Source organism: Chiloscyllium plagiosum, chromosome 6, assembly GCF_004010195.1.
Source record: "Chiloscyllium plagiosum isolate BGI_BamShark_2017 chromosome 6, ASM401019v2, whole genome shotgun sequence".
Taxonomy (NCBI): Eukaryota; Metazoa; Chordata; class Chondrichthyes; order Orectolobiformes; family Hemiscylliidae; genus Chiloscyllium; species Chiloscyllium plagiosum.
Window position 1 is genome coordinate 119,736,340 of NC_057715.1, and position 13,852 is coordinate 119,750,191.

General features: G+C 44.9%; 1 protein-coding gene across 1 annotated transcript in view; it reads left to right on the forward strand.

Annotated features, from left to right (window-relative positions):
• Nucleotides 1–13,852, forward strand: part of LOC122551094 (FH2 domain-containing protein 1-like) — a 40,397-nt gene that overhangs the window by 10,600 nt on the left and 15,945 nt on the right. The window contains exons 4-9 of the mRNA XM_043692737.1: nt 2,633–2,718; nt 5,274–5,374; nt 8,418–8,488; nt 9,647–9,754; nt 10,007–10,077; nt 10,548–10,665. Of these exons, the coding sequence (XP_043548672.1) occupies nt 2,633–2,718; nt 5,274–5,374; nt 8,418–8,488; nt 9,647–9,754; nt 10,007–10,077; nt 10,548–10,665 (555 nt within the window). The remainder of the gene's footprint in view (nt 1–2,632; nt 2,719–5,273; nt 5,375–8,417; nt 8,489–9,646; nt 9,755–10,006; nt 10,078–10,547; nt 10,666–13,852) is intronic.

The following is a 13,852-nucleotide window of genomic DNA, read 5'->3' on the forward strand; positions in this document are numbered from 1 at the left end:
CAATGTCCTGTACAGCCGCAACATGACCTCCCAACTCCTGTACTCAATACTCTGACCAATAAAGGAAAGCATACCAAACGCCTTCTTCACTATCCTATCTACCTGTGACTCCACTTTCAAGGAGCTATGAACCTGCACTCCAAGGTCTCTTTCTTCAGCAACACTCCCTCGGACCATCTATTTAAATGCACGGCAGAAATGCAGGTCAGGCAATGGGCCTCATGGTTTTATCACTGGACTTTTAATCCAGAGACCCAGGTAATGTTCTGGGGACCCAAAGCCCACCACAACAGATGGTTCAATTTGAATTAAATGATTATCTGGAATTAAGAGTCTAATGATGACCATGAATCCATTGTTGATTGTTGTAAAAACCATCTGGGTCACTCATGTCCATTAGGAAGAAACTGCCATCCTTACCTGGTGCACCTACTTGAGATTCCAGATCCATAACAATGGGGTTGACTTTAATTGTCCTCTGGGCAATTAGGGATGGGCAATAATTGCTGACTTGGCCAGCGATGCCCTCATCCTGTGAATGAATGAAAAACAAACTCACCAAAGATCCTAAGACAGCACCTTCGAAACCACTTCCATCTAGAAGGACAAGGGCAGCAGATACATGGGAACACCACCCCCTGCAAGTTCCCCTTCAAGCCACTCACCATCCTGAGTTGAAAATATTTCACCCTTCCTTTAGTGTCACTGGATCCAAATCCTGGAATTCCCTCCCTAAGGACATTGTGGGTCAACCTATAGCACATGTACTGCAGCGGTTTGAGAAAGCAGCTCACCCCCACCTTTCTCATCGGGCAACTAAGGATGGGCAATAAATGCCAGTGACACCTAAGTTCCATGAATGAATTTTAAACAAGTTCCTGCCTCTATTGTACAGGGCATCATGAGATCATATCTTGAACACTGTGTGGAGGTTTGGTCTCGTTATTTTAGGAAGGCTGTAAATGGATTGGAGATAGTTCAGAGGATGTTTACTTGATTGTTAATCTGGAATGAGTGAGCTGTCTGATGAGGTAAGGTTGGACAAATTGGCTTGCTTTCCTGGAGTTTAGTGATTTAATTAAAGTGAATCAGATCTTGAATGGTCTTGATGAGATGAATGTGGAAAAGTTGTTTCTTCTTGTGAGTAAATCCAGAACTGGGGATATGGTTTTACATTTAGGGATTGCCTTTTGAGAACAGAATGGGAAGAATTTTCTTCTCTTGGATGGCTGTGTGTCTTTGGAATTCTGTCTAATCTTTTCTGTTTGTCCTCCCTGGGTACACATGCCCCTCAGAGCGTGGAACTGCGAACCTCCTGCTTGCTGTTCAGCACAGTGATTGGTCTTAGCTCAGCTCTTTATTGAGATTCAAAACAGATAAAGATGTCAGTTTGTTAATTTTGAGGCATGTAAGATTCCACAAAGTGAAGAAATTAATTCTGTTGAATCCCTTTACAGTTGTTTCTCCTGTCTGCTGTGGGGTACCGCAGGGATCAGTGCTGGGACCGCAGCTTTTTACAATATATGTTAATGATATAGAAGATGGTATTAGCAATAACATTAGCAAATTTGCTAATGATACTAAGCTGGGTGGCAGGGTGAAATGTGATGAGGATGTTAGGAGATTTTCAGGGTGACCTGGACAAGTTAGGTGAGTGGTCAGATGCATGGCGGATGCAGTTTAATATGGATAAATGTATGGTTATCCACTTTGGTGGCAAGAACAGGAAGGCAGATTACCAAAATGGAATCAATTTAGGTAAAGGGGCAGTACAGAGAGATCTGGGTGTTCTTGTACACCAGTCAATGAAGGCAAGCATGCAGGTACAGCAGGTAGTGAAGAAGGCTAATAGCATGCTGGCCTCCATAACAAGAGGGATTGAGTATAGAAGCAAAGAGGTTCTTCTGCAGCTGAACAGGGCCCTGGTGAGACCCAGCTTAAAAATACGGGGTAGACCATTTAGGACAGAGCTGAGGAGAAACATCTTCACCCAGAGCGTGGTGGCTGTGTGGAATGCTCTGCCCCAGAGGGCAGTGGAGGCCCAGTCTCTGGATTCATTTAAGAAAGAGTTGGATAGAGCTCTCAAGGATAGTGGAACCAAGGGTTTATGGAGATAAGGCAGGAACAGGATACTGATTAAGGATGATCAGCCATGATCATATTGAACGGTGGTGCAGGTGCTTCCTCCCAGTCCCCCTCACTGTAACCCATCTATCTGTAACCCACTGTAACCCATAAACCCATAGTGGAACCAAGGGTTTATGGAGATAAGGCAGGAACAGGATACTGGTTAAGGATGATCAGCCATGATCATATTGAATGGTGGTGCAGGCTCGAAGGGCAGAATGGCCTACTCCTGCACCTATTGTCTATTGTCTCTGTCCAAAGCTAGAATTCTCACACCTGCTCCAGGTATTGGAAGAGTCTGTATATATCAGGGTATTTTTCTGCAATCCACTCAGAGATTGTATCTGGATAATCAGATCTGTAGCTGCCTGTTTTTCACCTCTTATTTTACAATGTTCTATAATTTCATAATGGGTTAGTTCATGCCAGATAGATTGGGTTTGTAGCCTTTTCTTGCACTGTATTTGCTGTTACCATCATTGATCCCTGTCGTTGTATTAAACAGGTGAAGAAGTTTCAACAGTTTGATGGAGACCGGGATCGATTGTGTGACTCGGATCGTTTCATACTGCTTTTGCTGGAGATCTCCAGGTGGGTGACCACATTCAAAAGTCCAGTGGCAACTTTCAGCACCTTCCCTTTTGTTTGATCTTGTATTTTACGGTAGCAATGCCCCTGCACATTGAGATAGTGAGCACAGACTGTGATTGTCTGCACAAACACACACACATACTGCCTCTGGGACTGCTTACCTTACATACTGTCACTGTATTTGTACCCAGCCACAGTGTAAAATGAGGTTTGAACACATGGACAGCCCAAAGATCATGATGCAGGGATTCTTTATTCCACTGGTATCAAGTCATTGCAAACCTGGAGGGAAATTAAGGATTAACCTATTTCTGTTGTGTACATGGAATGACTGTATCAGTTACATTTGGGCTGAGGAATTCTTTAGTTCATCTGCCCTGTCTCCCCACCAAAGACTGTGAGAGTCTGCTCTGACTGCTCCAGCTGCCCTTCCTCACTGGTGCCACCTCCCAGTTGGAGGACCCAAAACGATGAGGCGTTAAATGGTCATCTCTGTTGCAGATTGAAGATCTCTTTGTCAAAGTGGTCAAATCATTACATTATTACATCATTGCAATTAACATAGATTTTGTGCCACACTTCCTGAGACCTCACCATCTCTCCACAGCCATCACTTGGGCTCTTACTTTTCCTGAGCCTTTTCCTTCTCACTCCCTTGTCTCTGGACTTGTTCACCTGGTTGTCCCCCTTTTTGTCAGGATCTCCACTCAATGGCAACATTGTGTTCTTCTGACCCTTTCCCTCAGTCTTGAACGGACAGGCCATTCAGCCCATCAAGACTGCTCCACCATTCAATACAATCAGGGTGATCCACTTTCCCGTCCGCTTCTGCTATTCCTTCATTCCCCGATGTACTCAGAGGTGGGACATCCAGAACCCTAAGATTCATCAGCCTCTTGTCTTAAACCATATGGATAAGGAACAAGAGTAGGTCACTTGGGACTTCACCATTCAATAAGATCATGGTTCTAGATTAGAGTGGTGCTGGAAAAGCACAGCAGGTCAGGCAGCATCCGATGCTGCCTGACCTGCTGTGCTTTTCCAGCACCACTCTAATCTAGAATCTGGTTTCCAGCATCTGCAGTCCTTGTTTTTACCTAATAAGATTATTACTGGCCTGGCTTATCCTCAACTCTGCATCCCTGTTTATCCCAGATTACCTTTCATCCTCATGGTCATCAGGAATCTGTCTACCTCGGCCTTAAAAATGTTTAATGCTTCTGGAAGTAGGTTTGCTTGCTGAGCTGGAAGGTTCATTTTCAGACGTTTCGTCACCATACTAGGTAATATCTTCAGTGAACAGGAGAATCGACGTTTCGGGCATAAGCCCTTCAGAAGGGCTTATGCCCGAAACGTCGATTCCCCTGTTCCTTGGATGCTGCCTGACCTGCTGCGCTTTTCCAGCAACACATTTTCAGCTCTGATCTCCAGCATCTGCAGCCCTCACTTTCTCCTCGAATATCTTCAGTGAGCCTTAGATGAAGCACTGGTGGTGTAGCCCGCTTTCTGTTTATATGTTTGGGTTTCCTTGGGTCGGTGATGTCATTTTCTGTGGTGACATCATTTCCTATTCTTTTTCTCAGGGGTGGTAAATGGGATCCAAGTCAATGTATTTGTTGATAGAGTTTCAGTTGGAATGCCATGCTTCTAGGAATTCTCGTGCATGTCTCTGTTTGGCTTGTCCTAGGATGGATGTGTTGCCCCAGTCAAAGTGGTGTCCTTCCTCATCCATATGTAAGAATACTAGTGAGAGAGGGTCATGTCGTTTTGTGGCTAGTTGATGTTCATACATCCTGGTGGCTGGTTTTCTGCCTGTTTGTCCAATGTAGTGTTTGTTACAGTTTATGCATAGTATTTTGTAAATGACATTAATTTTGCTTGTTGTCTGTATAGGGTCTTGCAAGTTCATTAACCTGCTGTTTTAGTGTGGTGGTGGGTTTGTGGGCTCATACAGATGAGGAAGGACACCATTTTGTCTGGGACAGCACATCCATCCTAGGACAAGCCAAACAGAGACACGCACGAGAATTCCTAGAAGCATGGCATTCCAGCGAGAACTGTATCAACAAACACATTGACTTGGATCCCAATTACAAACCCCTGAGAGAAAGAACAGAAAATGACATCACCAACTCAAGGAAACTCAAACATATAAAGTGAAAGTGGGCTACACCACCAGTGCTTCATCCAGAGGCTCACTGAAGATCTTACCAAGTATGGTGACAAAATGTCTGAAAATTAGCCTTCCAGCTCAGCGAGCAAACCTACATCCAAAACCTCAACCTGAACTACAAATCGTCTCAAAAAACAATATAATGCTTCTCCACCCTTTGCATTTTGATGAAGGGAATTCCAAAGACTCACAACCGTCAGAGAAAAAAGTATCTTCTTATCTCTGTCTGAGAAATGTCTGCTCCACCTACAGCTGCTCTGGCTCTGTTTCATTCTGTGTATCTTTGACCCAGTGCACTTTGACCTCTGGTTGAGTGACCTTGTCAATGTAGACTGCTGACCCTGTGATTTCTGTGTTTGATGGCCCTGACATTCCCTCCCAGTTACAAGGAACGATTGGAGAGTGTGATCCTGAAGGAAGAGTTTGGACCTCGGCTTGAGGGGCTGTGCCTCGGGATACGGACCATGACTGAGGCGGCTCGAGGTGAGGGTTCTCTCTGGGACACGCTTTTGATCACTCCATGTAACTGCTCAGCGTAATTGAGTGAGCTCTGTTCCCCCACACAGGGATTCAAAACCAGTTCCACTTCCAGGGCAGGGATCTAGACAGCCCAAAGGACGAGCTGTGCTGCAGGATATCCATCTTAAACAAGCTGTAGTTTACTGCATGATAGCATCAGCTCCAACTTACACTGAGCTACTCAGAGTTTTAGAGATGAAGAGAGCGTGGACATGGCTGGGATTGTTTTCCTTTGAGCAAAGGAGATTGAGACATGACAGGGGAGGGGGTAGTCTGTCTCCTTGAACTGCTACAGTTTAATCTGTAGAGATCATTAATGAAATTACTGAACTCTTCTGTTAAATCTTGCTCTTTTGAAAGTTTTATTTGTTCTGAGGTTAAAGTAATTGTATTTTTTTAAAGTAGCTGCTGCTTCCTTTACCCCTCTGCAAGCTATAACATCATCAGCCATACTCCCAATTGTGTATATTACTTGTTCAGCTTCTGATTTAAAATAATTAATTTGATAGTTATTCTCTACCTCAAGTATTGTTTCCTCTAAGATGTCCAACTCTATGCTTTATTTGGCCATCTCTGAAACAAATCTTCCTGGAAATATTATTATTTCTGCTGTTTTCTGTCTCTCCCTTATGTGATTATTAATTTTGTTGTTGAAAAGCATTTAATTCTGCAAGGTAGCAGTGTTGCTCTGATGTACCGCTATACTGGAAGAAGTGATCAAAGTGGAGGATTCCTGCCTCTTGTTAGTAAATTGCCATTTGCCTGGCTTCTCTGGATGTATCACCCTGATTGTATTCTTAATAACTGATTGGTGTTTCCCTAATGTCTTTCCTGAATACATCCAAACACCTTTGGGTTTAACAACTGTTTCTGTTCCAGGCACAGTTTCAGTAAACAGTTGCTGCCTTATTCTGTAATATCAGTGATATCTCTGTGCTGGCTCCTGCTGCTGGAGTTTAAACAAAAACATTAAATGATGAACTTCTCAACTTTTCTGTGGCCTCAGCAATGCCCTTCCATTAGACCACGTCTAGTTGGACCCAGTTATTGTTTTAATTGTGGATTTGTGTAGCCCTCATGTGATTTGTGAGGGGATACACTTTGGAAGAAGGAACGACGAGGGAGTATTCAGTGAATGGCAGGATACCAGGTAGCTCAGGAGGACAGAGGGATCTTAGGGTGTTTGCCCACAGATTCATGAAGTTGTCAGAACATGGTTAATAGTGTAGTTCTAGATGTAGGTTTGCTCACTGAGCTGCAAGGTTCATTTTCACGAAACAAACTTACATCCAGAACCCCAACCTGAGGTACAAATCTTCTCAAAACTAGCTAATAGTGTAGTTTAGAATGCGTCACCTGCCTTTATCAGTCATGACACAGATTAAAAGAGCAGGGAGATTATGTTGCAGCTGTTCAGAACTTTGGTTAGGCCCCAGTTGGAGTATTGTCTGCAGTTCTGGTCTCTACAATGTAGGAAGGATGTGATTACACTGGAGGGGGTGCAGAGGAGATTCACCAGGATATTGCCTGGGATGGAGCGTTTCAGTGATGGAGAGAGGCTGGATAGGCTCAGGTTGTTTTGTTTAGAGCAAAGAAGGCTGAGGGGAGCAGTATGAAGTGGTATAAGATCGTGAGGAGCATTGGTAAGGTCAAGAGAAAGCAGCAGTTCCCCTTAGTTGAAAGGTCAAGTACAAGGGGGTATAATTTTAAAGTGAAAGGTGGGAGGTTTAGCAGGGATTTAAGGAAAGGTCTATTCACCCAGAGGGTGGTGGGAATCTATAATGCACTGCCTGGGAGGTGGGTAGTTGAGGAGGGAACCTCACAACCTTTTAAAAAGTACTTGGATGAGCATAGCATTCAAGGCTATGTGACCAGTTGGACTTGTGTAGATTCTGAGTAGACTTCAGCAGTAGAGACCTGTAGGGCTTCTTTTGTACTGAATGATTCTAACACACGCGGAGCAGCTTACCTCTTGTAGCAGTTTCTCGACCTGTCCCAAGTTGAGATTCCTCCATTTATTCCAATTCGACATGGATAAACAGTTAAATTCCCAAGGAGGAGGCATGAACAGGCTCACTCTCAATTATTTACCCTCCCCTTTGGCTGGTCACTGTACAGTGGAGACTTTTCCATTTGGATATCTTCCTCCCAGACCCAACACTCAACCTTTGCTTTGGGGAAGATCTGTCCAGGCTTTTTTGCATTAGCAAGTTTGTAAGTACCAGATGTGACATACATGTACACACACAGTAGAAAAATGAGATCAGTCCAAAAGTAAGTTTTACAAAAAGGATAGGTGGCAGATTGTCTGTGTAGGTGAGATATTTGAACATTGTGTCTCAGTGCTCAAACCATTCACACATGCATCTGCTGTTCAGTCATTGTTTTTATTTCACTGTGAAAATGTCATTTTTCTGAAATCTGAAAAATTCAGAATTTCGACAAACAACTGGCCCCAAGGATTTCGGATAAGGGATTGTGTACTTGTATATGCTCAATGTCACTGCCATCTTGTCCAACCTCAAACCCCTCCCTATCACCGTAAACTCATCCAGCCTGATGAAGGGCTTTTGCCTGAAACGTTGCTCTTCCTGCTCCTCAGAGGCTGCCTGACCCACTGTGCTTTTCCAGCACACTCTAATCTTGACTCTGATCTCCAGCATCTGCAGTACCCACTCTCGCCTTGATGGGCTAAAGGGCCTAATTCTGCTCCTATATCTTATTGTCTTAAAGAAAACACCTTATAATTATTATTATTATTGCACATTTAAGGTGGGAATATTTGGGAAAATAACCAAACTGTGGGTCAAAGGGGTCAGTTATAAGAAGCATCCTAAAGGATTCACGACATCAAGGAGGGGTGAAGGGAAGGAATTCCAGAGTTCCAGGTTGAAAAGGTGGTGTCAGTGAAAATGCAAGAGGCTGCAATCAGGAAATGGTGGAACTGAGCAAAGAGACTGTCTCAGTCTGAGTTCCAGTGTCAAGAATCATTCTGTCTGTTTTTCAGAGCTGATGGACTGTGATGAGCTTCACACGGTGATCAGGCTTGTTCTGAAAGCTGGGAACTACATGAACGCAGTGAGTAGAACATTTCAAACACAAACAGCTACCAAATTCAGCGGGTCAGAAACTTCAGGTCATCGGAGATTGAGAATGAGTCAAATCAGAGTGCTGATAATGAGTAAAAGGAGGAGAGCCAAAAAGTATTCCAGATGAAGGTCTTATACATGAAACATCGATTTTCCTACTCCTTGGATGCTGCCTGACCTGCCGTGCTTTTCCAGCACCACACTCTTGACTCTGATATCCAGCATCTGCAGTCCTCACTTCCTCCTAGTGAAAGGGGAGAGGCATGCAGCTACAGCTGAGTAGCAGACATAAATTTTCTGAGTGTGTGTTGGGGGCAGGTTCTATTAAGACTTTCAGAGGGGAAAGGGGACTGTGATCGGGCAGAATTTCAGCCGGACTGAGAGATGGCAGGGACAATGGCACTCGATTCATTCCTCACTCAGAGGAGCCAGAACAGACAGACTGGGTAGAATGGCATCCAGTCTAACAGTGACATAATGACTATTGATATCTGTAAAAACCTGTCTGGTTCAGGAATATCCTTTAGTACAGGAACCATTCTGGAATTTAATCATCGTCGTGGCAGAGGCACGGACTTAACCCTTCTAGATGAGAAAACCCGACATCAAAACTGTGTCAGTTTCACAGAAATTACAAGTTAATCAAAATACAAGACATGGAATAGAACTCTCACTGGGGTACAGTCCCACACACACACACACACTGACTCTCACTGGGGTACAGTCCCACACACACACACACTGACTCTCACTGCGGTACAGTCTCACACACACACACTGACTCTCACTGGGGTACAGTCCCACACACACTGACTCTCACTGGTGTATGGGTCCCACACACACGGACTCTCACTGGGTTACAGTCCCATACACACTGGTTGTCACTGGGATACAGTCCCACACACACACACACACACACTGACTCCCACTGGGGCACAGTCCCACACACACTTTGCAGCTGTTACTGGAGCTGGGTTGGCATGGATTGTTGAATGATTGAAGTTGGGAATTTTGTCTCTTAAGGAGTTGGGTCCTGCCATTGCTGATCTCTCTCTCTTTCTCTCCCTCCCTCGCTCGCTCACTCACTCTCTCCCTTTCTGTCTCTCCCCCCCCCCCCCCCTCCTCCTTCTCTCCCTTCCTGGGTCAGGGTGGTTACGCTGGGAATGCTGTCGGTTTCCGAATGAGCTCATTACTGAAACTTGCTGAGACCAAGTCGAACTGTCCGGGAATGAACCTGATGCACTTTGTCACGATGGTGAGTCACTGGGGCTCGAAATCCCAGAGATCCAAGGAGCACTCAGTGTGGAGGGGGAGGGTTCGGGCATGTGGGTTTGGGAGGTCAGATGTGGGGGTTGGGGGGTGGGAATGGGGCGGGATGGGTTTGGAAGGAGTGGGAGTGAAGTGGGGTTTGTTGAGTGTAGGACCTTCCTGGGTTGGGACCTGGAATGCCAGCCGGAGTGGAAGCTGTTTGCCCTTTTGCTGAACCTTTCACTAAATGATTTTGCAGGAAGCAGAGAAGAACGACAGGAAGTTGTTGGAATTCCCAAACCGGCTGCAGAATCTCGGAGCAGCATCCAGGTATAACCCTTGTGATGGGCATGGGGGGGATGTCACTGTGGGATCTGCCCCATCCCTATTACTGACCCCTAACCTCTCATTCCAACCATTGCACCCCTAACCCTACCTCCTCACCCCTAAACTCTCACCCCAATCTCTTGCCTCTGCCCAACCCCATTACAAATATGTCAGCCCCATCCCATCCCCTTAACTCCCACCCTCCTGTGCACCAGTCCTCATCCACCCTGCCCTGTGCGAACACCCCTTCAGACTCTGACCTGGTGCCAACCTGTTGTTCCCCCTCACCCCCTCTCCCCCATGAGAAATCCAGTTCTGTTTCCTCATCATCCATTCCTCAATGGGACCCATATAGTGGAGGCGGCCTGGTGCTGTGGTAACATTGAGGGGCGTTTCGATAGCACCCAGAAGGCTCCCTGTTTGTGGTAGAAAGCGGTAACAATGATTGCTGTCCTCCTACCTCTTGGGTCCAGGTTATTCAAACAGGAACTGGAGACTGAGTTTGAGAAACTGAAACAGAAACTTCAGCTGGTGAAAGGAAACCTGGACAAACAGCCGGAAATCTGTCAGCAAATGGAAACCTTCATCCAGGTTAGTGAGCAGTTAGTAAAGGGTTAGCACATCCAGGTTAGTGAGCAGTTAGTAAAGGGTTAGCACATCCAGGTTAGTGAATGGTCAGTACAGCCAGGTTAGTTAGTGGTCATTACAGCTGAGTTAGTGAATGGTTAGTACAAGCCAGGTTAGCAAGCGGTTAGTGTGCGGTTAGTACCAGACAAGTCCAATCCCATGGGAGAAAGTGAGAACTGCAGATGCTGGAGATCAGAGTTGAAAAGTGTGATGCTGGAAAAGCACATCAGGCCAGGCAGCTTCCGAGGAGCAGGAGAATCGACGTTTCAGGCAAAAGTCTTTCATCAGAATGGGGCTGTGAACCAAGGGGGTGGCGAGATAAATGGGAGGGGTGTGGGGGTGGGGCTAAGGGGAAGGTAGCTGAGACTGTGATAGGTAGATGGAGGTGGGGGTACAGGTGATAGGTCGGAGAGGAGGGTGGAGCGGATAGGTGGGACAGGTCATGAGGATGGTGCTGAGCTGGAAGGTTGGAACTAGCTGGGACACCCACACCAACCAACCCCACTGCCTGTGGTCAAACACTCCACCCTCTCGATTCACAAGCCTCATTCCTGATGAAGGGCTCTTGCCTGAAACGTCGATTCTCCTGCTCCCTGGATGCTGCCTGACTGGCTGTGCTTTTCAGCACCACACTCTCAAAGACCAATTCTATATGCAAACCTGGCTCCATTGATGACAAAGAAACCAAAGAACTGCTGAAACAAGAAACAAAAACAAATTGCTGGAAAAACTCAGCAGGTCTGGCAGAGTTGACATTTTGAAGACTGTTGTGATTGTAACAAGGTCAGACAGAGGTTCCCTGATTGGTGCTGTTAATCTGGTCCAACCACGGAGCTCTGAAGGGTAAAAAGGGGAGTGTCAGAGATGCTGACATTCTGGTAGCTGACTCTGTATGAGGCAGTAATATAGACAAGGGCTGTTTATGTGTAAATAAAGGATGACTTGGTGACAGGATACCAGCCTCTCCGGAGTTATCTCAGGGTCCAGTTCTGAAGAGGTTCTGAGGAAGGGTCACTGGACCCGAATCATTAACTCTGCTTTCTCTCCACTGAGGCTGCCAGACCTGCTGAGTTTTTCTAGCTATTACTGTTTTTGTTCCATTGATCATTGCTTGTTTTGATTGTAATGAGGTGGTCTCTCACTGAGACACACACGCACAGTGTTGCAGATTTGGTTTTAACAACAAAACAGAAAATTATTTCATATAATTAATGAAGACAACATAGAAAGACGTAAACTATTTGCATATGACACATACTTTGAGATATTGAAACACATAGTAAATTATTATCCTATTAATCCCAAAACACTCCATTATAGACACCCAAAACATCCCCCCAGTGCTCATATCAGTGAAAACTCCTTTTCTCTCACACCTCAATAGATTTAATTTAATCGTGACTTCAACTCCCAGTCTAGAAAATCTGATAACTTTTTCCTGAAGCTCTTTTATACCCGAATTTAACTATTCTCAGCTCCAAATAACTACTTCAGGGTTTTATCCAAACCTTTCTAGTTTGGAACTGTTACAAAACTTCTTACTCTATTTTCTACCTTCTCCTTCTCTCAGGAGCATTACTTTACGTATCATCATCATCCAAGGCCTTTTGCAGAATTGCCCCAGACTGAAACTAAAACAAAAATTATTTTCAAGCTTTGGTGCTTTCCCAAATAAAAATAAACAAATCGTAAAATTTACAACAGAAACACTGAAGTACAATTATTTAACTTGCTCAGTGTAAACTTTCCTAATGTGAACAAAAACTCCTTAGATCTGAAAGCTACCGCTCTATCAAATGGTTTTAAATGAAATCACCATGGCTACAGAAATACTTTCAAATTCATTATTGAACCTACAGACACACAGGGAGAAAAATGTACCACGAGATCCAAATTCAAAAATCCATATTGAAAATAAATAATATTAAAATATATTTAAATCACACACCAGACATTTGAGACTGGGGTCAGGCAGATCAGCAATCCTTGTGAGGCTCGGGTTCAGGGATCAATAGTTATTGTTTGGGTCAAGGGTCATTGATATGTGTGGAGTCAGAGTTGGGATATCAGTCCTCTTTGATGGGGTTAAGTTACAGAGTTCAATAGTCACCATTGGAGTCGCAGCCTGGGTGAGGGGTCAACACTTGTGGTTGAGGTTGGGGTCAGAGCAGGAATAATGTTCCCTCCAACGGTTGTGGTATGAATTCTACTCAAGGTCAGAATCGAGGTCAGGGGTCAGGGTTGCCTTCTGAAGGTAGACCTAAGGACAGGCTCTGTGCTCTTGCCCAACTAGGAGGGGCATATGGAGTTTAATTTTGCTAAATGTGAGGTGCTCCATTTTGGAAAGGCAGATCAGGGCAGAACTTATACACTTAGTGGGACTGTTGCCAAAGAGACCTTTGAGTGCAAGTTCATAATTCCTTGAAAGTGAAGTCCCACGTAGACAGGGTAGTAAAGAAGGCATTTGGTCAATGCATGGAGTATAGGAATTGGGAGGTCATGTTGTGGCTGTACATGACATTAGTTAGGCCACTTCTGGAATACTGCATGCAATTCTGGTCTCCCTGCTATAGAAAGGATGTTGTGAAACTTGAAAGGGTTCAGAAAAAGACTTACAAAGATGTTTGCCAAGGTTGGAGGGCTTGAGCTACAGGGAGAGGTTGAATGGACTGGGGCTGTTTTCCCTGGAGCATCGTAGGCGGAGGTGTGACCTTACAGAGGTTTATAAAATCATGAGGGGCATGGATAGGGTAAATAGATAGGATCTTTTCCCTGGGTCCAGATCTAGAGGGCATAGGTTTAGGGTGAGGGGGGGAAAGATTTAAAAGGGATTTAAGGGGCAGCTTTTTCACACAGAGGGTAGTGCGTGTATGGAATGAGTTTCAAGAGGAAGTGGTGGAGGCTGGTATAATTACAACATTTAAAAGGCATCTGGATGGGTATATGAATAGGAAAGTCTAGAAGGCTATGGGTCAAATGCTGGCAAATGGGGCTAGATTTATTTAGGATATGTGGTTGGCATGGATAAGTTGGATCGAAGGGTTTGTTTCCATTGCTGTATGAGTTCAGGATGAGGTTAAGAGTTGGAGCTCCCTGTTTGGGTCAGGGGTCAGTACTCCTGGTTGGGGGGTCAGGGGTCGATACTCCCGGA